This window comes from Conger conger, chromosome 7 (genome assembly GCF_963514075.1).
Source record: "Conger conger chromosome 7, fConCon1.1, whole genome shotgun sequence".
Lineage (NCBI taxonomy): Eukaryota > Metazoa > Chordata > Actinopteri > Anguilliformes > Congridae > Conger > Conger conger.
The window spans coordinates 37,202,383-37,229,447 of record NC_083766.1 but is presented as its reverse complement, the minus strand read 5'-3'; the positions used below and the strand labels follow the sequence as shown (position 1 = coordinate 37,229,447).

Below are 27,065 nucleotides of genomic sequence, written 5' to 3'. Positions count from 1 at the left end.
GTAAGCCGAGCATTCGGGGCCCGGTCTCATTACTGTAATCCAGAGAGGAAGGAGAGTGTCACGTAAAAACACGCGCCCCCCCACCCCCCCCCAGGCACGTTCGCGAAGTTTAATGGCGGCCTAGCGGAGCACGACCGCTGCCAGTCAGCACACGCTCCGCAACCCGCCTGGTCTTTTGGCTCCTGCTAAATATTCAACGCCCGCGCTCCACACTGCGTACAGCCATATTGCAATCTTCTGTTTGTTCATCTTACCCTCCTCAAGAAAAACTAATACATTTTTTTTCTACTAAAAAGCTATCCCCATTTCCATTCTGCCAGTGGTATACGCGGTACGGGTTTGAGGGTAGTGTACTGTGTGTTGACGAGTGGGACCTGAGAGAAGCTTGGCAGGATTTCAGGGTCTCTACTGTCCGAGACGGGCTTTGTGGACTTCCTGCGTGTGGGATTCTCAGAAGGTGGTGATAACACCGTGGCTCAGAAGTGGGCCTTACGGCGCAGGAAATTACTTCAAACCCACGTGTGTGCCGTCACATGCTGTCAGAACGCCGGAGTGCCCAGAAAAACCCACTCTCCCGCACCTCGGGGTCCTGAATCACGGACATTAAAACCCACGCCTGCGTTAAGGAGGTGAAAGCGGGAGTAATTACAGACGCCGGGCCAGTGTGCCGACGCTGCCTTCGCTGGTGAAACTCCAGGCCCGGAGCTGAGCTCTTCTGGACCGCCAAGCCACAAATGTTAACATGAGCGAATCCCTAGTGAGCTGAATGAAAACAAAAACAGCTAGCTTTGGTCAACCTCCCTGCAAGACTGATAAATGTTATGCATGAAGACGTAAAGAGAAGAAGCCATAATTTACGAGTTTTGGTCAGACTAACGTACTGGACAAAATTAGTTTTTAAAAGCAAAAACCTTGTTTCAATACAGTCGTCTAACCTGAACAAACATACAGAAACCAGTAGCAGTTTTTTTTTGTATACTTTTTAATCATACTTTCAGTTTTTTAAGAATTACTCCAGTTTTAAGATACTTATTTTGTCCGCATCTTTGCAGTGGGCTCAGAGCTGCTTTTGCCATACTAGTTAATACTGAACCCACATTGTCAATCTGAGCGCTGAAAACACAAAGATCTGAAAGATCGAATCAATGAAAATGTGTCCACAGTATACACTTGCATCGTGTTTTTCATTTGAAACATGTTTTTTTGCATTTTGAAATGATTGAAGATCAAAGCATATCACAAGAAAATTAAAAAATCTTTGGTTATGGAAATTAGGTGATGAGTACGGAACACATAGAGCTACTACTGTGCATTACGCACTGTCAGTGTTAGTCTATCAGGAATCCTATGACCATTATTTTTTTAACAAATTCTTATAATTAAAATGAAATTTATATATACAGCACACACATATACACACACACACACACACACACACACACACACACACACACTCACACGTGTTCATTTGTATATATAAATCCAGCCATCTAGAGCTCTGTTGGTTAAGTCTGTTAGTCATGCCCTGCACAGCTCCCTGGAAGAAACAGTAGTGCTGGTCATCTGCTTATCCCTGTAATATGGAATGGGTGAAGGTTGAGCAGTTTCTTTAGACGCAATGTCACTCAGGGCCAGTCAGAAGCAATATAGTATATAGTTCTCACAGACTGGAATTCAATCAACATTCTTCCTCAACTCTGAGAAACCCATTAATAGCAAGGGTTTTTTTTTCTTCACAAACATAGCTGTGGTGTTCAGTAAGTTTGCCAAGTCTAACTCACATAATTGGGGTTGCGAAGTGAAGGGCTAATGTTTGCGTTAAAAAGTTAAAGGCAGGGCAGGGCACAATGGCAGAGTTTCGGGCCACATTTAATCCAGCTGCAATATGCTTTGTGCTTAACTGTAAATGACAAAAATAGAAGTATTACTAATAGCTATTTTGTTTTCACCAACACAAGTTTAAGAATGACTAATGAGTACAAAACAAAAAACCTGCTTAATACGCCCCTGACACAAACTCAAACTACAATTTACTTTAACTTGGTCCTTAACCGAGAAACAAAACATTGCATAAAACATTGCATCTTCATTAAATGCAACAAGTGTCAAACCAATATTTCTTCCAGTACTGAAATAGAAAATAAATCGCTTTAACAAAGTTTATGTTCACTAGGTTGAAAAGAAACTTAAATATAGTAATTAACCATCTGGTTTGGGGGGAGTTCTAAGATGTAATGAAAGCTTTCACCTCAGCACGAGGATGCCAGCACTACTATTTTGTCTGAACCTGAACGCGTTAAGATTAGTAACTATAGTCTGGCTACATGTTTAGTAGCCCTACCTTGTGTTTCTCTGGCCGAGTCCAAGAAGCCTGGAGAAAACAACAAAACAACAAAAAAAAATCAAAGAGCGAAAAAACAAACAAAAAACCCTTAAAATTCACCCTCATGCGGCACAGCTATACATGCGCTGCACTCAAACTCTCATGCGGAATAATTCGCCAGCAATACATACAGTCCATCGTTGTTTTTCCTGTTATAGTCCAGTGACACAAGGTCATGTTAAGAGCTGGCAGGGTTTGTATATAGCAATGAAAAAACAAGAGCAAACAAAAAAAAAAAAAGCAGCAGTAACACATGCAATTTTCACCCTGAGATTAATTTTGTGATGCATTGTCTTAGCAACAAAATCAAATAATTTTCACTGGAGTAGGCGTCACATCATGACAGTCATTCCAGTGTTAAGGCTACGCTGCTCATTGGCAAGACAAGTGCATCACATTTTCGCATTATAGTGGCAGACATGCACATTCACTGGCCTAATAATATTAACACAGGTTTTATAGTTATTTGCTTTGATATATCTTTTTGGTAAACTAGCGGTAAATCCACAGGTCTTTTAAGCATTGGGTGTTAGTTTAAGTACGTAAAGGTTAAATATAGTCTACATTTTAATTGGCATGACTATATCTTTTCTTGAAAGGTCACTAAAAAATGCAGACGACATAAACCTGGAGGAAGTGAGATAGTGCTTAGTCATTCTGTGATGTATGCATGTATCAGCACCAGGTACGCGCATTGTGTGTCCAAACGCGCTTGTAAATTTAACACATTTAACACTTGTAAATTAAACGCCAGCGTTAATCTTCATCTTAACAAGCACAGATGGGCCATTTCAGCTACCTCCAAAAACGGGGTTTCGCGAATAAACACGGTAAAACTTTGATGGTTCAAACCGCATTGATTCGTGAGTCACATAATGCTGACTGAATGCACGGCAGAGATTTTCATTTTGTAATACGGCGAATTCGAGCAAACCTAACGGCGCAGACGTTTTTAACGGCGCCGGTCGCGGTGGTCCCACAGAGGAGCGCAGCGGGCCGAGACGGGGTGTGACAGGGCATGACAGCGCGACGACTCCCCACGGACAGTCACTGTGAGTCACTCATTACTCAAGCCAGAGTGGGAGATGTGGGTTTCTTCTGCAGAGTGCTATTCTTTCACATTAAGGGGAGCAGGCAGTGAAGAATCGGGAGGCTGGGGCTGGGCGGTGGACTAACTTTAAAACACTTTTGTAAAAAAAAAAAAAAGAAAAAGAAAAAGACACCTTTGCCAAAAAGACACCTGCGGCCACGGGCGGTATAGCAGGCAACGCTACTCCTATTGACACAAGTGTCCCTTTGCAGTCCGTTTCGATAGCGGAGACCGCTGATGTTCTTCCTATCCGACGCCGTAACGGTGATGGTAAACCGCTCCCTTTAAGCCGGCTGCTTGCTGCTTCGCACCCTGAACCCTGAATTTAGCGAGCTTACCACTGTTCTACACTGCTGAAAACCACACTAAGTGGGCATGCATTATTCAGGCGTTTTTACATAGAGTCTGTGCCTTTGTAAAAAGAAAAAATGAGAGAATTCTGTGTTGCTCCTCCGCGGCCTGTCATGACAGGCTGCCGCTCTGGGTGACGGACCGAACACGAGGCTGACAAGTCAATGCCAGGCGGAAGAACACGTGAGCATAACGCACCAAATAATAAACGGGAACCATTTCATAGTTTCGCGTTAGAAGAAGAAAGCATAAAACCCTTCGAGTGATATGTGGTTCAAGAAAACATACATGCTGTGTATACACACACACACACACAACACCTCGGGTCAATTTTGCAATCCTGTTAAATGCGTTTTCCGACCGTGTGGTAATAATGAAAGAGTGAGATCCATTATGACCTTTCCAGTGACAAGCCACCGATCTGAAACCAGCTTTCCGCTTTTCCGAGTCATATGTAGCAGTCAAACTAATTATTGCATTGTTAATTCTGTGCCTGAATATTACCTTTTCACCCTGATAACACATGTGAATGTGACAATGGAAATGTTGTTCAATGTATAATAATGTATGTCGGCATAACACAGGACCAAATAAAATTCCTGATATAATTTCACCATGGTAACAGATGTTCTTCAGCCAGAAAAACCATTTTAATTAACTAACCCTTTAATGAACAGACACAAAAATGAAGAGGACAGGAACACAAGCCATGACAACGCAGTATGGTGCTAATGAGCAGCAAAAGGGCAGGGACTGAAAGTTAATGCTGGTGGGCTAATCAAGCTAATGCTATTAGTGTAAACCGAAGCACCCCACACTGTATAGAACATTGTCCTAATCTTCTAAGCCACTATGTTACTAGAAGAATTGTATTTTAATTGTTAAAGATAATGAGTCGGTGTTTAAATCGCTCAAACCAGAAAAAACCTGTTGGTGTTACCTATGTCTCTATGAGTGTCTGATTACAGACTATTGGCACTATACAGTATGTGAAAAAGAGAGATGAGTGAATAAGGCAGCTAAGCAGTGATGATGATCTGTCTTTGAACCGGCAGTGGGGGAGTTATTACACTTACGTACACTCCATTATTAATGCATCACTATTGCATAAAATATAGTGTAGACTGTGCCCATAAATTATTTGTTGTTCAAAACACAATTTTGACAGACAGAGAATATAATGAGTGAAAAGAAAAGTGAGATGTCAAAACCTTAGACTGAGTTGAACACGTCTCCGTGTGACGTATTTTAAGGAAAAGAGCCTTTTGCGCTCTTTTACGTGACCTTAAAGTTGATGATTTCAATAATCTTGCATAGTACACATCAAGTCATGGAAATGATAATCCTGCTAGACTGTGCAACTCTTTCATGAAATGTTTCAACCCAGATCAAGTATATTTCTAGAAAGCCCGGAAGAGTTTTTTTTGGCAAACTGGCAAAAAACTGCAAAAAAAAAAGACCTCCTAGCAAGTTTTCATTACATAAAACCTAATTTGATTCCTTGTCAACCCCTTGACCCTGCCCAGTGGTAAAGTAATGTGCTCCACAGTGCTCCCACACAAAGTACAGTTACTAAATCAATTAATGCAGAAAAGCTTTATACTGTAAAACTTTGACGAGTTAAAGTGCTCTAATTTACTATTTCTTTGCCGTTTCACTCTTCTCTTTAAAATGATCTATAATAATGTATTGACATTTTAATACGGGTACATAATCACAATGTTGGAAAAACAGGAAAAGGCTGTTCAACATTAATTTATATTTCAGTTTAAAATGCATTAGCTTCAATTGTTTAAAAGCAATAGAAGCTAGCTATTAATTGCTTGATTAGGCACAACATGCACACCCGACACCAAGAGGAATCCAAGTATACCAGTTGTCACATGCTGTGTGACACACCCGTGAGGGAAATGCAGAAGTTCTGGGCTTTCAGCATCATTTGAAACACGGAGGGAGAGAGAGCTCATCCACACCAACACAAAAACAAATAAACAAACACCTTCACCTTTCCCCCTCACAGGGTCCGAGCAAAATCAATAAACTAAAACAACAAACTGAGAGAACAAAAACAAAACAAACCTGGCGCAGCGGATACTTTTCAGCTCTTCGCTATCCAGTGCATCAGCTTTTCAGTCACGTTAATTTTGCTTTTGTTTCGCCAATGAGTTAACACCCCCCAGGGGCTCATTCCAATAGCTTATTCCAATAAAAGACTGTTCACTTTTCCTTGCTCCTTGGTCCACCCATCTGGGGAGGTATGGAAAGGAATCTAGAAAATTAGGTGAAGACAGGGAGGGATCGAATGGAATTGCCTTCTTCCTTCATATTTCACTTTGAGGCAACCAACGTCAGTTACAGGGGTGGCAGATGGGGAGAGGTGGATCCATATATTGTTCTGAAAAAATACTTCCGTAAAGGATGTACTCTTGCTTCCTTGCTCTAGAAATCTTCGGGAACCTCCTAGCTCCTGAAGCTCCTTCAAGGAACATGTAACGGATTGGCCTCACCAGAAAGATAGCGGACCTCTATTGATTTCTGGGTCAGGTGAGGAACAAGGAGATACGGAAGGATAAAAGAAGTGATTGGAAAGAGTTCCAGAGAGTATGTGCTCTCTCTCCAAGTGTAGAAGTGGCCGAGACAAATCCGATTCTCCGGCAGTCCGAATGCCACACCGTTAAAAATGAAATGCAATTAAAACGGCAATGAAATGTGTAATTAGCTAGTTAATACCTTTTTTCCACCATAAAGATTCTTAAAGGAGCAGATCGCGTCCTTATACGGCATCTTCTCATGAAGTTATAGGAGGCAGTTTCTTCGCTGTCAGTTTTCCGCGGCGCATTGACTTGACACTTTACCGTTTATTTTCAATAGACCGTTTTGTGTTATGCAACGCTGCCCTTTACCGATTTCAAGTCAAACTTGACCTTTTGAGCGGGAAACGCTGCAGGACTTCAGCACAAATTATGACGACGTCAAAACACAAACGACACTGGGAGCGCTGACAGCACCCGCAGGGGGTAAATGATTGGCCGTCAACAGAGACTTGACAATTCCTCTGAGTTCGGGCGCTGAGTAAGCAACACGGTCTATATAGATGGCAGCGGTTTAACCTTTGAAGCGCAGGTTGCTGACATGGAGCTAGGTCTGCTCTGCTGCTTCTGTGGGTGTAGGGGAGCAGCAGAGCAGACCTAGCTCCATGTCAGCAACCTGCGCTTCAGAGGACGGCAGGGTGAGAGCGTGTTGACGCTCTTCCGAAACCTAATGATTTCTCTTCATCCATCTGCCTCGTTTACTAGCTAAATGCCTGTGCGCATACAAAATCCGCACCTAATAAATGGGTGATGTAAAGAATATGGGCGGCCTGTAGCATAGTGGTTAAGATCCGCACAGCCGTTGGGCCCTTGAGCAAGGCCCTTAACCCTGCATTGCTCCAGGCGAGGATCGTCTCCTGCTTAGTCTAATCAACTGTACGTCGCTTTGGAGTGTCTGCCAAATGACATGTAATGTAATATAATGTAATGTGTGCGGGCACATGACAGGGCTATGCGGACTCACAAAGAAACTGACAGCTCCTGATACAAAACACTCGCTGAAAGTCAGGGGAAAAGTGAAGTTACAGTAGACCTGACTGGGAGCTATAAGAGAGTCCATATGGTAGGATTACTCCAAACAGAAAATAACTGCAACCATAATCAATAAGGAGCCGCCAGTTCTAACCGCACTTACAGCAATTTCAAATTCTGACCTGACACGGCAGTTTGGGCACAACAACCAAAACCACCACTATCACTCCTGTATAGCCCCTCTTTGGTGGCGAGCAGAGCCCTCTGTATTCGGTCTGCGTCCTTGTGGAAAGGAGGGGGGGGGGGGGGGAACGCACTTAAGGACTATCTCGTTTTGGCTCCCCTCCCAGCCAGGGTTTCTCGCTGGCCTGTCTGAGTGACAGCCTGACCCTAATTGGGCATGCTCATTTCAGTGGGGCTGCTCTGACACCGGTTGATAATGCAGGTGGTGAGAGGACAGGGCAAGGTAACATTCACAGGACCTGAATACCAAACACGGGCAAGGCTGAAAAAGCAAGTATGCCAAGCTATTTAAGAACAACCCCGCTTTGAAATATGTTCCTATATTGCGCATTTATGCCATTTTGTGACCCAGGGCCATCTTTTAGGACAGTAGCTTTGTTCCAACAATCCAAAATATACCCCTAGTCGATACCCCGATTGTGCTTTTTTGAGACTTACAAAGTCAAAAATATACGATCTTAAACCCAGAGGCTTTGCTTTTTATGTAACTGCCCAGCCCTTACTTTTGAACGGTGGCCAAAGCAGCAACAGATGTTACGCTGCTGTGAAGGTTTCCATCCAACCCGCGCACCTTTCTCCAACCGAGGCAAAATCAATAGTCAATGTATAATTCAATGATTCTACAGTACGTGTACTTGCTTGCTAAAGACAACAGAAAGAAGGTGAAGTTGAAAACTGAACAACATAAACAGCACAACCAACTTGTAAGAGCAGCATCTGTCCTGAATTACTTCAAAAGGACGTTATTAGAATAGGAGCGTGTTCAAATGAATGGATCAGTGGACTGAAAGGCCCATTCAATAATTCTGACTGCTAATAAAAAGCTACTGGCTTACAACAAACCAGAAGGCAAATATATGGTACTACAGTACATAATTATTCTCCAAATATAAATAATGACAAAAAGATCCTCACGAAAAGCACAAAATAAGTATTTGAAGTATCGGGGCTGCCACTGCTTCCTTGTTCATCTTCCGTCTTGCGCATTTCATTCTTCTTCTTTTGTATTTGATATCTGAGCTTTTCTGCAGTCCTTGTCTTGTGCTGCCGATTGCCATGGGAATGAATTCATCACTCGCTTATCAGGTAAGATATAAAAAAGGAATAGTTTGCCAAAGAAACCATGCCTAACTACCTCAGATGTACTTGACATTGCCACAGTAACAGAGGCTCAGAAGTCTGTTGCTGTCCAGGTTACCAAGATGCCAGTGCAAGACTTCTAGTATGATGATCCGCCAAAATACTCAGATTCCATCCGCATAATTTTGTTGAAAATTGAGTGGGCCATTAAGTGAATTCATAAAATACAGGCACCCGTTAGTAGCACCATATAAGAAAAGAGGGCTTTGATTGTTTTAACACATTTTTAGCTCATGTAACACAATGCGACGCCGCATCTTTGAATAAATTTGACGGGCAACAGCCCACTCAACTGAACCATAAAATTAGCTCATCTTATTTTGAACCCGAGCGTTTTTATGTGGGAAAGTTATGCTGCAACACTGGGCAACTTGTTCTAAATTCACTGCCGAAATATTCTGCCGCTCCCGATTGAACTTTCAACACATAAGTGAACCCTTTTACTTAATGCCATTTCGGAATTGGGCAGGAATCGCACAGATTGCTCAGAGAGCTCATATCAAAGTTACTCAGATTGGGAGCTGAAATAGCGTTATCTTATTTACTATGCTGAAGAGACTGCAGAGAGTGCCTGCCTTAGGCTGAGATGGTGTGGCGCAGATTTAATATCAGACCTTGGGGCCTATCCGCACGCTACAACTGTGCCAAACAGCATTCCTGGCTGTACAGCTACATTAAAGAAGGGCGATGTTGAGTTTCCTAAACTGCACGCAAGATGCAAACAATATTACGGGAGTCAACAGAAATGAACTGAACAAAAACGGCGTTGAAAAAAAAGGACATTCCTGATCTAATTCACAATCCGACTCTGTTCTTTATACGAGATTATGGCAAGCGCAAGGCAAAAATTTTCACCATTTGTGAAGTGTCTGCACTTTGTAATACACGATAACAGATTTTCACAGGCCGTTCACAGGGATGAAAAGGGACGTTGCAGGCAGGGTTTCTCTGGGTAGCGAGATACAGTGCAGGCAGACAGTGAACAGAGCGTGTGCTCAGGCTTTTCAAAGGAAAAACAGCCCCCCACCCACTCCACCGCTCACTGTTGCAGTGATGATTAGTATACTGTAGGTGGTGGTGTCAAAATGAGTGAGATCTGTGAGATCTGAGGAACGAAACAGATTTGAAAATAATTAGTGAGGGTCCATTGTTTCTCATTGTTACTGGATCTGAGCGTGGCTTTTCTGTCAGACTCCCCTCCCTCCTTTTTGTTCAACCCCCCCCCCCCCTCTCTCTCTCTCCTTCCTTCAGTGACTCAGGCAAATTAACAGGAGATGTATTTTCCTCAAAAAATGGCTGAATATTGATTATGGATGATGGATTTTCAGTTGCCAACAGCTGCACAAAATTGCGGCAAGATGTAAATTGGTCAATGAGGAATGAGGAATTCCAAAAGGGGCGCTAATTATTTTTCGCCTCGGAGACCCGGGAGCTGAGAAGCGCAGGCGGGATGCGGAGACGTTCCACCGGAACATTCCGTCAGCGTTGGAGCATTCTGGATGCACGCCACACTCAGACCTGGGCCCCTTCCACATCACCATGGCGATGTTTGTGCAACTTAACTGACGCAAAACACTCCTGGTGATGATCACTCTTTCCTTTATCCCCCCCCCCCAGAAACCACATAATCTTTAAAGAGGATGGATAGAGGGGAGAGTTTGAGGGGGGTTCGTAGAGGTTAGTCTTGTAAGGCCCATCACGTAATTATGCGCCATCTATATAACACTAAACCCATGGACTCTTGATAAGATCATAACTTCCCAGTCCTGATATGCTATTGATTTCCTCTCCTCCCTTCCCTGTATAGTATCACAACTCTCTTTCAGTCCATTACTCAAGGGTGGCAGAGAGGGGGGGTGCCTTAATGCAAAACTCACCCCCCCCCCCCTTCCAATCTCTCCAATCTGAATCCATATTTATAGTTAACTCAAAATATTTCCCCTTAATATGGCTTTATTGATTTACCCGTGGGTCTGAATTCCTACCTGATATATCCATTTAGGAAGAAGCCTATCCATGATATGACCACCGGGGTAGTCTGCAGGCCTCCGTTAGGCCTACTTCTTATCCGTAATCCGTATTCTATAGATTATTTGGGGGAGGTGAGAGGTGTGGAGTGTTGGCTGAGGTCTTCATTGGACTAAGGTCCCGATTCACCATTCAGACGTGCCCACGTTGCCATGCCAACCGCCGCGGTATGCGCTAATGCTAAGCTAACCCGAAGTCGGTCCCTGTACCTGCTCCCCCTCGGAGAACACGCGACGGCCGTAGCTCCACACGATGTTGGGGGTGGGGTCTCCTGTCGCCTCGCACGTCAGCGTGATCTGCTCCTCCAGCTCGGACGTTGTCTGGTTCTCCAGGTAGGTAATCTTTGGCTTGACTGCGGAACCAGCGCATGATTAGAAATGAATAAATGAAGCCTTCAGTTAGTCAACTGTAATCATACCCAGTACTTTTTCATTACAGACACTGCGCATTTATTTCATTTGCAGTACAAAAGGAAATGTGTCTCTGTGAGCGAATCCACACACATAAAGACATGGTATGCTTATCTTGCCGTTATTTTCCATGAAAGAAATAAAAATAATTTAATAATTTGCTATTTCAGTGCAATGCCTCTGACAGTGGTTCACCTACACTTAAAATTTCCGTAACATCATAAACAAATAAATCAATTTTTGTCTGTGGTTGCGTTATTGTTCTCGTTTCCGTCTTACCGAACACGTTCAGACTGATTTCTTTATCGGTCTCCCCTGCCTTGTTTTTGGCGATGCATGTGTAGTCTCCTTCATCCACTTTCTTCACATCTTTTATTATCAGCTCCGAGCCATCTTCGTTCAGGCTGTACTTATCATCCGTTTCAAGGACGACGTTATTACTGGAGGACAGGAGAGAGGGGAAAACAGACACGATTCCACAAAATGAATTCCGTTGGCCACACTTTGTGCAAAACCGAGGCTTTGTCTTTCTCTTTCCTGTCAATTTTTATCCCTTTGTAAGAAGATAAACACCCCCCCCCCCCCCCATGGTCTTTATCTCGTAGCTGCCGATCTTTACCTTTTTTCCTCAATATAGATTAACCAAAGATACAGACACGTAGACCTGTACACCAGCTTGCTAATACAAATATTTAATCAGCCAATCATGTGGCAGCAACTAAATGCATAAAAGCATGCAGACGTGGTCAAGAGGTTCAGCTGTTTTTCAGACCAAATTTCAGAATGGGGAAGACATGAAGACATGACATCGAAGTGACTTTGACCGTGGAATAATTGTTGGTGCCAGACAGGGTGGTTTGAGTATCTCAGAAACTGCCGATCTCCTGGGATTTTCAAGCACAACAGTCTCTAGAATTTGCAGAGAATGGTGCGAAAATACGAAAAACATTGAGTGAGCAGCAGTTCTGCGGGCAGAAATGTGTTGTTAACGCGAGATAATGTCAGAGGAAAAGGGCCAGACTGGTTGAAGCTGACAGGAAGGTGATAATAACGCAAATAACCACACATTACAACAGTGGAGTGGTAGGCAGAAGAGCATCTCTGAACACACAATGCATCAAACCTCTAAGTGGATAGGCTACAGCAGCAGAAGACCAATAATTACACAAATTAAGTCTAATAAATACCTATTAAAATGCTCACTGAGTGTGTATTCTCATACAATACGCATGTGAATAATACCTAAGAAAGCATCGACTGGAGAGTCCCTCTTGGAGCGGTTAAACTCCCATCTTGACATCAAGCATTAATCGCACACTCTAATGCAAGGCTCTTCTGTTTGGTGTACACTGGCACAGTATATCTAACAAAACCCTTTATCCAGGTTTAATTGTCTGATGCTTGTCGTTTTTTATCAGCGCACATAAAATGAAGCTGAAGCAGTAATTAGACATAAGAAGTTGCTTTACACCTGTACACTTTTAATGACAGCAAGAATATTGAAAGTGAAAGATCGCGATGTGAAAATTAAGCACGTTTGCGTTAACAGCAGACAGGCAGAACATCATTATCCGGAGTGCATGAACTGTCGAGCACGGCTGCCATCTTCAAAGCATTTCCTCTGTATCCAGAGTTCTTCCAAACCCAAGACGATGTTTTCTTATAGCATGAATAGCTCTCACTTATTATTCTGTCTGTTATTCTGTGCCGGGTCTGCCGACACCGCACAGACGCATATCTTGATATTGATATTGAGTTTAATCTCAATGAGAAACGGGCCAGACTTGAGTTTACGGTGGGCTGCATTCAGCCTGAGGCCCACCGTCTGAATAGCCCTACTCCACAGGTTCACCTCTCTGAGACAGTTTTGTGTGTATTAATGACCGTTCAGTATCAGGTATTAAGAATGGCCCACAAATAACACCTAAGTCTAAGTCAGTTACAAACAATATTTGTGTTGTGGGGAGTGATTTATCTCTTCTCGGCTGTAACAAGACTTTTTTTGTCAAAAAAATTTCCATATGAAATCCAAGGGGTCATTTATAGAGGTCATTTATAGAAAACAGCCCAAGAAAACAGGCTCTCTTTTAGAGAAAAGAAATATAAAAAGTTTTCAAAAAATCTACACAAACTATATGTTTCTACTTTGAAGTATATAGCGTGTCTTGGTGATATATACTTTATAATATTTTACATATCCAGAATACAGCTTATTTCTGTTAGAAATGTACATGTGCTTCCTGAAGGCATTCAAGGAACAGTGGAATAGGTCTGGGAAGCGGGTGATGAGTGAAAACCTTTGCGAAACTAATTTCGGCGAGGACCATTTCCCCCACCACAAATGAAGGCCACCGTGTATGCCCCTGAAAACGAATAAAGGATTGTCGGGAGACAATTCCTCCAGCTTCCCGTCTCCTCAGACAAGGCCCGAATCCATCTGAGAAACCACCTTGCTCCCGGAACACAATGCCCCCAAACCCCTCTCAATTCTTTACTCTGTGTCCCGAGAGACAAATCGGCAAGCTGCTGTATATTGGCTCCTGCATTTTGATTCCCCCGGCTGTGTACCGCGGATCTGAGCACGGCCTACAGTTCTCTGCGTGTACAAATCCTGCAACACATTACCTGGAAGTGTGCTTAGCCTGTTAAAATGAGTGTTCAGTCGCATTGCTGAGCACAGGGAAAGGTCTGTGGGGAGGGGAAAGCAGGCCCTACCGTGCCCAGGTCACATTGGGTTCCGGGAATCCGTCGGCGTCACAGGCTAGCATCACTGACAGGCCCATGTCCGCGGTGGAGTTCAGCTCCGTCTGCCTGGGCCTGACGCTTGGGCGCACTGCAACAGCAACAGCGTTGATTTAGCAGGGGCAGGGTAACACACAGACATGCATGCACACATGCACAGAAAAAGACATGTGCGCACACACACACATACACACACGCACACACACATACACACCAAGCACATACTGTAACACACACACACATACACACGCACAAAACATACACGCCACAGCTTGTCACAGACAGGGCAGCACATGAACCCTCATGCATCACTTATCAACTGAGCCATATGATTCTGGATCAATAAGCTAGAACTGATTACACATGACCCAGAGGACAGAGGAGCACCACAGCCACTGCAGTGTTGCTAAGCATTTCAGCTGATGGAGTCGACACTTCTCCGGGTCTCTGTGTTCCCGCTCTCTCTCTCTCTCTCTCTGTGGTATGTGCTCGCCAGCTACAAGCGGCCTTCAGAACTGTAGGGCCACTCCAGCTCACGAAGAGGAAACAGGAAGTGCACACCCGCCAGTCCATCCATCTGCCCTCTCCCACTCTACTGTCAATTCCCAACAAGCCAGAGGCGTTAAGTGGGGCTCAGAAACCCCGCCCAGTCTCTAGTGTTTTTTAATTCTTTGTTTAAAGAGGAGATTCCATTGACAAAAATAGCAAACTAGTACCAATACATATTCTAAGCTACAAAAAATAACTGCGGTCACGCCACCCGTTGGTAAGAAAGTTGGTCAAACTATCCGCACTTATATGCATTCCGGTAAATCGTGTTTTGAGTCACACATTCAATACTCCTAGTGATACTGTTTGGTTATTTTGTTCGGCGTAAACAACCAATAATAAAAATAATAACCTTGAATCCTCTAAAATAGTTATTTTTTTAATGCATGACAATTTTTGAAAAGTCGACTCAAACTGCTTTCAAAATTCCACTATCTTCACGTCTTGAAGAGCACCATGTCTTGAAGAGCACTATGCCAGGTATACATGCCATCAACATTGTGAATTAAACTACTAAAATAAAGCTTCATTTCTATTTTTCAAATCTATTTTGCATGAAGAAACATCCATCCATCCATCCATCCATTATCTTAACCCGCTTATGTCTGCATGTCTTTGGACTGTGGGAGGAAACCGGAGTACCCGGAGGAAACCCACGCAGACACGGGGAGAACATGCAAACTCCGCACAGAGAGGCCCCGGCCAACGGGGATTCGAACCCAGGACCTCCTTGCTGTGAGGCGGCAGTGCTACCCACTGCACCATCCGTGCCGCCTCATGAAGAAACAACCTCATCGTAAACTTCGTCATCAATTTTCAAGTTGAAAAAAATCATTTAGGGGGTTTTCTCTGCTGTTAAACATAGTGGTGGGTCGTCAAAACAAGGGTTATAATTTTTTATTTCATGTTTAAGGATGAACAAAATAACCAAACGGCATCATTTGGAGTACTGAATGTGTGAGTAGTGGAGTTTTCAGCTGCATATTTTCGTCAAAACACGATTTACGACCAACCTTCGCATTATGCTTTTTCTCATCATTTTTATAGATTTTAAAAACTGTACAGATGTTGAGAGGGAGAGAAGAGGGCTGGGAGAAATATTTCAGCAAATTACATAAAGAAAAAGGAAGGGCAGTAAACTAGGAAGACCAATGAATTTTCATTCAGCAGCACAATTAATTTAAACAACAACACAGTTAAGGCGACGGTGATGAGTCATTTGTCACCTCAGTCAAATCTGCCTGTAAAGGCTGAACTGGTAACCCCGTATGATCCAGAGTCTCCTGTGCTTAAGGAGGAAGAAAAACAGCCCGATGGCACCACACAGCAGAAACACCTGTCTGCTCATACTCGTGTTGTTTCTTGTAATGCACTGTAACACACCTCACTGTCCAGAAAAATGGGTCATTTTCAGCGGCGGATGGATGGCAACACATCCGTGCTGGAAAATGTAATCTGCCAGCGCCATCAGGACGAACTCTCAGGGCTTTCTCGTGTTTTTTCTGTTTTTCTGGCAGAGAGGAGATATAAACTGCTTCCTCTCTCTGTCACACTGGTAAATGTGTGAAAGTAAACGGGCAGTCTGTAGTGTAGTGGTTAAGGTTCACACAAGGACCCACAAGGCTGGTGGTGCAATCCCTGGTGTAGCACAATGAGATCTGCTCAGCTCAGCCCCAGCCGAGTCTAATCAACTGAAAGTTGCTTTGCATAAAAGCGTGCCGTTGAATAACAGGTCATAAATGCACAATATGAATTATACACCATTAGGTCATTGTGGGCCATAACTGCCCTTTGGCCATACAGACGATAGACGACATATGCCTTTTATTTTAGAACCAATAATATGATTGGCATGGGTCTGACTGAGGCAGAAAAAAGGCAACATTATTTCATCAACTCGAGAAATGTCAGTTTAAGTTTAGAAATAAGCTGAAGATATAGATTTGATATATATATATATGTATATATATATATACATATATATATTAGTCACAAGGAAAGGGAGTACTACTCATAAATATAATAAAGAGGTGAGTGCAGTGAAGAGAGAGAGAGAGAGAGAGAGAGAGAGAGAGAAAGCCGGAGGACTCACCATTCACGACGACCATGATGACCCTGAAGTCGATCTCACCGCGGGCCATGATGCGGCCCTCACAGGTGTACGGCCCCTCGTCCGTCTTCTTAATGCCGCGGATATGCAGGTAGTTGTTGCTCCGGACCTGGTATCGGACTGAGGCAGACGAGAGATGAGAACAGGACAAAAGTTACACTTCAAGGGGCGTGCACTTTCAACAAATTTTTAAAAAATATATTCTGAGTGAATTCGGTTTTTTATATGAAAACACCGACTGTGTCGGAAACAAAAACAAAAAATGTATTTGCCAGGCTCTACTCACGCATTAAAGCAATTAAACACTCCTCCCTGACAGTTGAGTCCACGGGATGTTTTAAGAAATAAAAATTGATCGGTCAGGCCTCGTTTTCCAAATGCGTCTCGGAGGGACGGGCCCTCCGTTTAAGCGGAGGTGACGGAACGGGTTCTGAAGTAGCTGTGCCAGCTCCAAATCAATGACACTCAGCCGGCCAAGACGGAGACCTTTCTTTAAAAAAATCTTCGCTGATTGATCTTTTTTTTTTTTTTTTTGCTAAACGCTTTGCTTTGTTTCGGCCATGCAGATGAGCGTTTGGCTGGGGCTCTGTAAAACTGCGGGACGATTAAATAACGTCGATGGTTTGGCCGTGAGCGCCGTTCGGGCCGGCTATCGGCCCTCCCCCCCCCCCCCCCCACAGACGGGCCCCGCCGCTACGTGACGCTCCTCGTTAAGAACACGCGGCTCTCCGGCCTCGTCTGTCAAAAAGGAGCGAATAACGGAACAAAATAAACACCCCCTCTTGGGCTCGACTGGTCGCTGGCCGCCAACGTGTGTGGGGCCCTTCCCGTGACTTTTTCCACTGGTCTGCAGAATCTATCGCCCATCCTGCGCCATCATGCTGCGTTAACTGTCCTCTCCTCCTCCATTTCAGCTCGACACTAAAAGCTTGTGCCAAGCCAATAATCCCTCCCAGCCAGCTGAAACGCATCAGCTGCTCGGAGCGCCTGGTCAACATCCAACAGAAAACTTATACTCCCCGAGCGGCCAGGTGCTGAAGAGGTTAACTGCAGAAATGTTGAGAAGGCATTATTTACGTTGGCAGCTCAGCTCTCAAACGCTTCTGTAATTAGCCATTTTTCCACCGAACGGCACATCCACAAGGGGAGAGCCTGAAACCGCAGAGCACAGCTCCGCATGGAAAAGTTAGGTCCCAGCAAAGCTTCAAGCACAAAACCAGTCGAGCAGGACGCTGAGGCCGCTTCTCCGAAAGAGCCTTGACGTGAAATGGAGAATAAAAAAATGTGACGCATGTAAATAAGATGTATGCATTAGCCTTTTCTCAATAACAAAAGCCTCTGGTTTCACACTTTTCACGCGTTCCCGGTTGTGGTCCTGCCGTTGTTCTCGGTGTACACTAATTAGCAAAAGGCACGAACGGGCTGTTGAGATTAAAACTGACATGCCGGAAACATATCACTGAACTATAAACAAAAAAAAAAAGCTGCCACAAAAGATTAAGAGTGAGAATGAGAGAGAGAGAATGAGAGAAATCGAAACAGACATAAAGAGACAAGAGAGAGCCACAGTTCTGGGAAATTAGCTGAAGTTAGCCGACGCGCTCGGCGTGCTGGTCTCACCGTCGTCGTGGTATTGAAGCCTACGCCCCTTGTACTTCCAGAGGACAGTGGGACTGGGAGAGCTGACGACTTTGCACACGATGTCAGCGTCGTCACCCTCAGCAAACTCCTGAGGAGAGGGCGCGTCTGTGAAGGTGAGTTTCTCTGCAGGAAAAATAATTTAAAAAAACAGAAATGATATTATTATCGATGTTTCATGTCAACATAACCTTGGATTCACTCAAGTGCACCCTGTTCTATGGACGGACAATTGGGCTGAATGCCCATGTATAAAATAAGAACGTTTTGTAAAACCTGTATCTCTGCAATAAAGTCAGATCTTTGGGCCTGAGGAGATCTGAAATTGTTAAGAAATGAATTCGTTTTTTTTTTTTTCTTACTACCGTATCAGAGAGCATTATTATACTGATCATCCAGAAGTTTGGAGAACTAATTAAAACAGAAGGCCATTATGGATTTTAAAAAGACTTGAGATGAAAGATAGACTGAGACAGGCTTGGCCATTATCGGCTGGTTCAATGTGACAAGAAAAATAAAGGGAGAACCATTATTCCTATTCATCTGAAGAAATCATATGAATTGATATGAATTACCACACGCAAACTTCCAAGTCCTCTTAAGGCAAGGCAAAATAACTTCTTTATCCATCTTTATAACAGTTCATCTGAAGAAATCATACGAATTGATATGAATTACCACACGCAAACTTCCAAGTCCTCTTAAGGCAAAATAACATCCATCTTTATAGCAGTGGAAGGACTATGGCGGGTAAAGTATAGAATCCTAACATCAATCTAACCACAACATCTAGCCTGATGTTCAGTACTAGAATGGCTAAGGCTGAATCCAGGCTTTAGACTGAGTACGGAATTGAATCCAAGTTTTCATTACATGCACATCATTAGCTGGTTTAAGTTGCTGAAATTACAAGCAGCAAGTTAAGGCAGCAAGCAGCGGTGCGTGAATGAGCCTCTCGACCTCGTCTCAAATATACATCTAACACCGAAAACATCCCTTATGAAGAGGCTGACCAGACCACGCAATGTCAAAAGAACATTTTCATCGTCAAGCAAGGGAGCCAAGGGCGGCCCGTAGCGTAGTGGTTAAGGTACATGACTGGGACACGTAAGGTCTGGATACGAGCATCTGCCAAATGCCATTAATGTAATGGAGCTCAGTGGCTACTTACGGAAGATTTTGACGTTGACCGTGGCTTCGGATTCTGTGTCCCCGTATTTGGCCTTGCACTCGTAGGTGCCGGCTTTGTCGGCATTGGCGTTGTAGATGGTGAGGGTGGAGGACGCCTCATCGTTACGGGTGACGATCACGTCCTGTCGGCCCGGCAAAATCTTCTCCCCGTCTGGAGAGTACCAATCGATGTCCGTTGCTCCAACCGTTGCAATAACTGAGAGGAAATTTAACACGGAGGGATTGTGAAACATCAGAAATTTAATATTTATTAAAATACTGCCTCATACTTTCAATGTATGCATGAACTGGATTTGAACAATAGTCTAGGTGCACATTTCAGATAAATTACAAGCACTGTTTTAATTTTAAACAAATGCAACACAACCATCAGACAATTTGAAGAGAAAACCAATGTATTTCTCCTTTGTGTTGCCAGAAATTGTCATATTAAAACCACTTTAAAACACTGCTAATACAAGAAAACGCTTTATTTATAACGACAATAATTAAGACGATAGTGCCTGTAAACAATCATTTGGATTCTGGGAAAACCATTGATCATTTCTTCAGGTTTGTCACACAAATTTTGATTTTCATTTGCAAAGTATAGACACGACCCATAAGTGTCTGGCAACTCAGGGGGAGTATTCCTATTTGGTTTCACTCAATAAATTTGCACTTTTGCAATGTGCTCTACATGTGAGGCAGAATTTAACAACCTTTTGTGGTGATGCATAAATGAGTGAACTTCGTCTAGCAAGCCATTTCTGTCTCAGGGTCTAGACTGCAGTGGGAAGCACTCAGCAGACCCTAGCCAGGTAATAAGGGATTTCACACGTATAATTAGCAAATCTGTACAGATTTCATAGAAATATGACAACAACAGTTGCTGGAATTCAAGGACAAGTTGAAGAAAAATTATTAATAAACTCCCTCTGCATTTCTATATTGAGTAATAAAAGTGACTTAGCTGTTGATTGGGGATGTGTGAAGCTGTGTAATTTCGAGTAATATTGATGTGCGGCTATTTAAATATATCTCCGGTGAACAGAGGATTTCAGTGTTTCACAACAGGGAAAATTCAGATTCAGGGTTGATTATTTGCTAACTGTTAGTGGGAAGAACTGTACATCGATATCTGTAGATATTTGTATGAGATCCGTGCCTATTAAAAAGAACATGATGTCACACCTACCTTCACACAGAAAGAACTTGGACTCCCCCATGCTGATCTCCCCTTGGGCTGGGGTGATGGTCACCTGCAGGGCAGCTGGGGAGGAAGAAGAGAGACTGGGTCTGTAAGAGCTAACACAGGGCTCAGTCAGCAGAGGAGAGACTGGGTCTGTAAGAGCTAACACAGGGCTCAGTGACCAGAGGAGAGACTGGGTCTGTAAGAGCTAACACAGGGCTCAGTCAGCAGAGGAGAGACTGGGTCTGTAAGAGCTAACACAGGGCTCAGTCAGCAGAGGAGAGACTGGGTCTGTAAGAGCTAACACAGGGCTCAGTCAGCACAGGAGAGACTGGGTCTGTAAGAGCTAACACAGGGCTCAGTCAGCAGAGGAGAGACTGGGTCTGTAAGAGCTAACACAGGGCTCAGTCAGCACAGGAGAGACTGGGTCTGTAAGAGCTAACACAGGGCTCAGTCAGCAGAGGAGAGACTGGGTCTGTAAGAGCTAACACAGGGCTCAGTCAGCACAGGAGAGACTGGGTCTGTAAGAGCTAACACAGGGCTCAGTCAGCACAGGAGAGACTGGGTCTGTAAGAGCTAACACAGGGCTCAGTCAGCACAGGAGAGACTGGGTCTGTAAGAGCTAACACAGGGCTCAGTCAGCACAGGAGAGACTGGGTCTGTAAGAGCTAACACAGGGCTCAGTCAGCAGACGCCCAACGCCTCATCTTCTTCATCAACCCAAAGGAACACCAATCCCAAAGATCACGGCTCGTCCAATAGCCAAACAAAGAATTGTAAAAATCCAGAGTGCCCAGCTGATTCATGCCAGCCTTGCTTAATATCTGCGACTTTGCACAAAATTCGATGTCTGGAAAGAAGAAAGGGCCATGCCACACATAGGCATACACACACACACACACACACACACACACACACACACACACACTCACGCACGCACTGTACGCACACACACACACCACTTACAATACCCACAAAGGTGTACGCACACACACATACCCCAAAATAAGAGGCCCTTATCTACTCTTTGTATGAATATAGTATAATAGCCCGCAATTAAAATGGCTGCCTTGTGAAAATTACTCCTGACGAATAATTCTGGAGATGGTTCTGCCCTTTACTTGTTCCCTCCTTCGCAAACAGACAAGAATGAAGTTGGGCACAGATGTCTGCCTTTAATTATTGAAGTCCAAAAGGGGCTGGTTAAACAAGCTTTTCACTTTTAGCAATTAAAGGTTATTTCAAGTTCTCCAGATTGTGGCTTTCTAAATTGGAATAAAATAAATTAAAAAACGTGGTATTACTCCAGCGAAGACCGTTGGGTGAAAACATTATCGACGTGTTAAGTGGTTTTAATTTATTATTTCTGAGGCGGGCGACTTCATCCTGGCACTTGTTCTATAAAATGCCTTTTATTTTCATGACTTTTGTTTTCCATGTGTTGATTGCTGCCTCTGGGACACATGGATTCTGCATCCAATCAAGCGTGCATGCTTGCCTAATGACGGGCCCCAATTTAAACCTGATAAAAACACAAGGGCTTCCCCACAAAATGCACAGCTGAAGCACGTCTGCTGCTCTGTCCTGGTGCGTTACAAGGGTCGCAAAGATATATGACGCCACCTGAAACATAATTTCAGAGACGGAGAAAAGGTCTTTGTTATGTTTGTTGTTTACATTAATATTCCATTTCCATATACGTAAATATCAATATCATGAGCGCTGTATGCCTCAGATAGGGAATATTAAAACGTGGCTTGGGATGTTCAAACAGGCAGTGATTTTATAGCCTGCTGGTTTCTCTTCTGCTTCAGCTCCTAATTGCTTAATTGATGTAACCCTTGGGATAGCAAATCACTTCTCCAAGTGATGCAGGTGCAAATCAGGGGATGCTTGTTATTCTTGTTATATTCAGTATGTAATTGTCTATCCCAGCCATATCAAGGCACCATCTACTATATTAAGTATGAGGACTGGATAGGGCTGGATCTGAATTTACACATGATTAAAGTAAAGCAAGACAAGTAGAAAATTGTGTTTAATGACTGTATAGCACCTTGAATAATTATCAGGCACCAGTCAGTGGTATATCGAGCCCATGGTTCCCCCTCGTATCATCTGACAGAATGTAATAAAGAATAAAAAATTACAATATCGATGAAGGGATTAAAAGTAACAATTTATTAAGAGTTCAACTTCATTAAGAAAACCTAGTTTCGCAATGTTCTCAATAATAATTAATCATTTTTTTAGGAAAGTGTACTCTATGGACTCACATTGTGCAATTAGCCTGCAGTCCACAGGAAACCCTGGCTACAATCGCCACGGGCCGGATTGAGACTCCATTGTGGACCGTGCGGCATAAATATGACCACACGCTGAAACTTTAGCCTCAGTAGAGGGCCCTCGGGACCAGTGTCTTGACGAAGCTGACTTTAATTACTCAGTATTGGCAAAACATGTCTAAACAAACACAACCGAGACAGTGCCCTAAAGCCCGGACTTTCACTGTCTTGTACCTCACTTGACAGCTTTTAATAGAGTTGTGCTAAAAAAGCTAAAAGATAAAACCTAGCAAATCCTATATGACAGGCCTATGTGTTTTTTTGGGGTTTTTTTAACGGAATATGTCCTTGCCACAGGTTACCTTTGCCTCATTTTAGCAGATGTAAAGCAACCATGAAAAGGCAAGGATTAGACCAGCTCATATATGAATTCAAGTTCAGTACGTCGAGTACAGACGGCAGGTCTTAACACCTTACTTAATTAAGTTAAAGCAGCCCACTCAGTCCACAACTCTGTGATCACACAGACGGTGTGCGCAAGGCTGTACTCCCTCCGAACACAAGGGGTTAAACTTGCAGTACGCAATCTCACCTATGGATCCTTATTATTTCACTTATATGGGACCTACTGAACAATTACATCAGCATTTAAAAAAATGTTCTTACAGATTTTTTTCCTTGGTACTGCTATTAGCTGTTGAGTGTAAATTACATTACAACCCCAAGGTTGAAATGTAATTTATGTAAATGGAAGTTGATCTGGGAAGGAGATGATTTGTTATTGCACCTTACAGGTAAGAATTTTAAAATGATACTTTCACCACAGGCCTTGGCTGCAGATTGGGAGGGGCGAGTACAAGTGTGATGTACCGGAGCAACTCGTAGCCATGGAAACCTGTGGTGCTGTCATAACCACTTGATGAGCTGCCTCTTTGTGCTGAATGTGGCAATTAGGTTCTGTGCTATCTAAAAGATAGCAAATTATAAGCCTCTTGCAAACTTAATTTCCACTTGCTTCCACCCAGAGGCCTTCCGTTTCAGCGACATGTTGCCTAATGGAAGCTGTGACCTTGAATGTCGTGATGGTTTAGCGAAAAAGCCCGGCGATCCCCAAGCGTTTGGCGGTGCGGTTTGTCTTATTCCTCCTGCTTCTATCTTTCGTTCTCCGTCGCGATCCTCTCTCTTTGTTTTTTTCCCACCCCCTCAGTGTTTGGCGGGGAAGAAGCGTAGAGCCGTAAATCAGAATAAATTAGCTGGAGATGCACCTAATGCATTTCATCTTTCTGCATCAACTCAACTGAGTGGCGGAGAGAGGAGGTTTAGACTCTGTCTTAATGAAACAGCTGCTGTTTTTGCCATTATGCACTGCCGCCTAAATTAAAGGGAATCAAAGCGCAGCTAAAAGGGAGACAAGTAAAAAAAAATGAAACGCCCCCACAGGAATTAACATATCGATACTATGCGGTGTAGATGTGACGTTGGTCTAAGGTGGTTTAACGTGCAAAATAGTCAGGCTCTTTGGATACCAAATTAAATTAATTTGCCAAATTAATAAGGTTACACATCATTAAATGTATCAATCCCGTCATAATCAAAACAGATGTCCGATCCGTCTGTCTAAATCCATTAAACGGAGGAGAGGCGGCGGAATCGGGACCACCTCGCGGCAAAGTAACGCTAAGCTTTAAGCCTTCTCGTATTCTGGGAAGCTGCCCGACTTCTTTTGGGGGAGACGTGGAATATTTTCCGAGTCTGGCCACTCAACCTTGTGACTGAGTTCTATGCACCGTGACGCTGTTCTGGCGGGCAGGAGCGATGTGCAACTACGGATATTTTCATCGCCGTCGGCGGTGTAGGCTGTCGGCAGAGCCCTTCCAGCTCTGGAGGGGTGGGAAGGTTCAGGCATCAGCATCCAATCAAAGTGCAAGGAACCCTGCCCTAAATTTTAAGATAACAGATTAGCTATTCATGTGTTTTTTTTTTTTTCCAAAGCGTGCATAATATTCTTTTGATTTCACTGGGTAACAAGCTCATTATGATGTGAACGAATGCATAAAAATGAAAAAACTTTCACGGATGCTGTACACTGCATTATGTATTAGTATGAAATAGCACAGTGGTTGAGGTGAATTTGCCCGGGAAGAGATCTTCAAACCAACAAATTGCACTATTTCCCACAAGCGAACAATGGCTGGAATTAGGGTATTTGTTAGAGCTGACAAAAGTTGTAATTCCAGTGCACCCCCCCCCCCACCCCCCCCAAATGTTCTCAAGATGTTACCGGCCATGACTCCGCAGGACCCATTTCACATAGCCGGACCTGAGTAAGCCCTCGTAGCCTTTTGTGCAGAATACAAAAAGGAATCAAGACCCTGGCGCTAACAACAGATCCGTAGCCCCGTGGAACAGGGGCCGATTGATACTGCTTACACAACATCTTTTTCCTCTCTTTTCTTTCTGAGAAAGTCGAGAAAGTAATGGGAAAAATTCCCCAGCGTTAACTTTGTTGATTTCTTTTTTCTTTTTTGGGTACAAGGGAGGCTAAAAGCTTGGCAGAAGACGAAATCACCCCAAAGCGCTTCAGAGTAGCGGGAAGTTTTAACCGAAGGCAGCAGTTTATCATCATGCCCAGTTTTGCATAATTTATACAGCTGGCCTACATAACAGTAAACAGCAATATAACAACAGGTGAACCATCTAAACAGTGACTCATGAGACAGTGTAACTAAAGATGTTCCCAAATACACAACATCTTCCATATGAACAGGAACATATAATCACAAAAGCCAGGTATCCATCATCATTCAGAATCTCATCCCATGAGAAACATATCCCTATAATCAGTACACATGCTGTGCATATTGCTTACGGTTTATGATAAAAAACTTAGTAGTAACCTCCTAAATTACTACGAAAACTGTGTTGGAAAAAATAGACCTAGCACTTTTTTATAAGAAAATGTAGGGACAAATCTTTATTGAATCCAGGCCAAATATGCAAAATCAGACAGAGAACCCAGCCGGTGGAAAACTCAATTCCGGATTCCAACACATGTGGAGTTAGAAAAAAAATTAAGACGCAAACATAGCCTCGTTAGCCAACCATCCATGAGGATACAGTGCTGGATATGTACTGCTTATTTTCTCATTGGAAGTGCAGAGGATAAAGAAGGCAAACAAATAACTACCAGTGGAAAATGGGAAGGGGAATCGATAGCATTAATTGCAAAACAAATTCGACGCGGCATCTCCTTTCACACAAGTCCTTCCGTTCACTCTCCGGGAGATTCTTGGCAAGTGAGGCCTCACGAAATCTCTGTTTGCGAAGCCTTTCACTTTTAATTTCCCCCTTTAATAAAGGGTACCTGCAGAGTTTACAGACTGCTTCTGACTGGTGGGCTCATTAAAAAGTGAGTGTCAGTGGGGTGTGTTTGTCTGGTGACATCAACAGTCCACTGTTGTTTTTCCCCACAAAATTTGCTCAGCTTTGAGGCTATAGCTGGTCATAGCTCTCTGGCTATAGCTGGTCATAGTTCTGTGGCTATAGCTGGTCATAGCTCTGCGGCTATAGCTGGTCATTGCTCTGTGGCTATAGCTGGCCATAGCTCTGTGGCTATAGCTGGTCATAGTTCTGTGGCTATAGCTGGTCATAGTTCTGTGGCTATAGCTGGTCATAGCTCTGTAGCTATAGCTGGTCATAGCTCTCATTTTAACTTGTGAGCTGTAGTTCAAGACCAAAAAAAACAAGAAACTTTTTTGATCATAACAGTCCCTCCCCAATGATCCTCTTCAATGGCTCAGTCCATCTGATTCCATTTTATCCCAAGATCCGGGGATAGTACCTAACTGTCACGGCGACATTGTAAATAAAATTGCACCGTATTTCACACAAAGGAAGGCAGCAGCCTTTTTCTCCGCCTCAGACGCTGATGATGATATGTCGGGAGTGCGAACCGTGTGGAATCTGCGTACGAGACGTCCCTGGATCATACATCTCTCCCGTGTTGTTCCACACATATTGAATGTCAAGATTCCCCCCCCCCCCCCCCCCGAGAGCGCACATTAATCTTTTGCCGTGCAGATGGATGCAGGCCGTTGTAAACTTGCAGATTCACTAGGACAACTCGACTCTGGGCCATACATCACGGCTCCAGAGCCAATTTCCCCGCTAT

The 27,065-nt window shown here is 43.6% G+C and overlaps 1 protein-coding gene across 4 annotated transcripts in view; it reads right to left on the bottom strand.

Annotated features, from left to right (window-relative positions):
* The window catches only part of ncam1a (neural cell adhesion molecule 1a), a 244,871-nt gene that overhangs the window by 49,508 nt on the left and 168,298 nt on the right, over positions 1–27,065 (bottom strand). For 2 of the 4 annotated variants that reach the window (XM_061247778.1, XM_061247780.1), the window contains exons 2-9: positions 20,616–20,690; positions 19,419–19,634; positions 18,230–18,373; positions 16,592–16,729; positions 13,924–14,041; positions 11,488–11,648; positions 11,008–11,150; positions 2,342–2,371 (exon numbers count right to left, since the gene is read on the bottom strand). In XM_061247778.1, the coding sequence (XP_061103762.1) occupies positions 2,342–2,371; positions 11,008–11,150; positions 11,488–11,648; positions 13,924–14,041; positions 16,592–16,729; positions 18,230–18,373; positions 19,419–19,634; positions 20,616–20,690 (1,025 nt within the window). The remainder of the gene's footprint in view (positions 1–2,341; positions 2,372–11,007; positions 11,151–11,487; positions 11,649–13,923; positions 14,042–16,591; positions 16,730–18,229; positions 18,374–19,418; positions 19,635–20,615; positions 20,691–27,065) is intronic. The other 2 variants (XM_061247779.1, XM_061247781.1) reach the window with 1 other exon arrangement.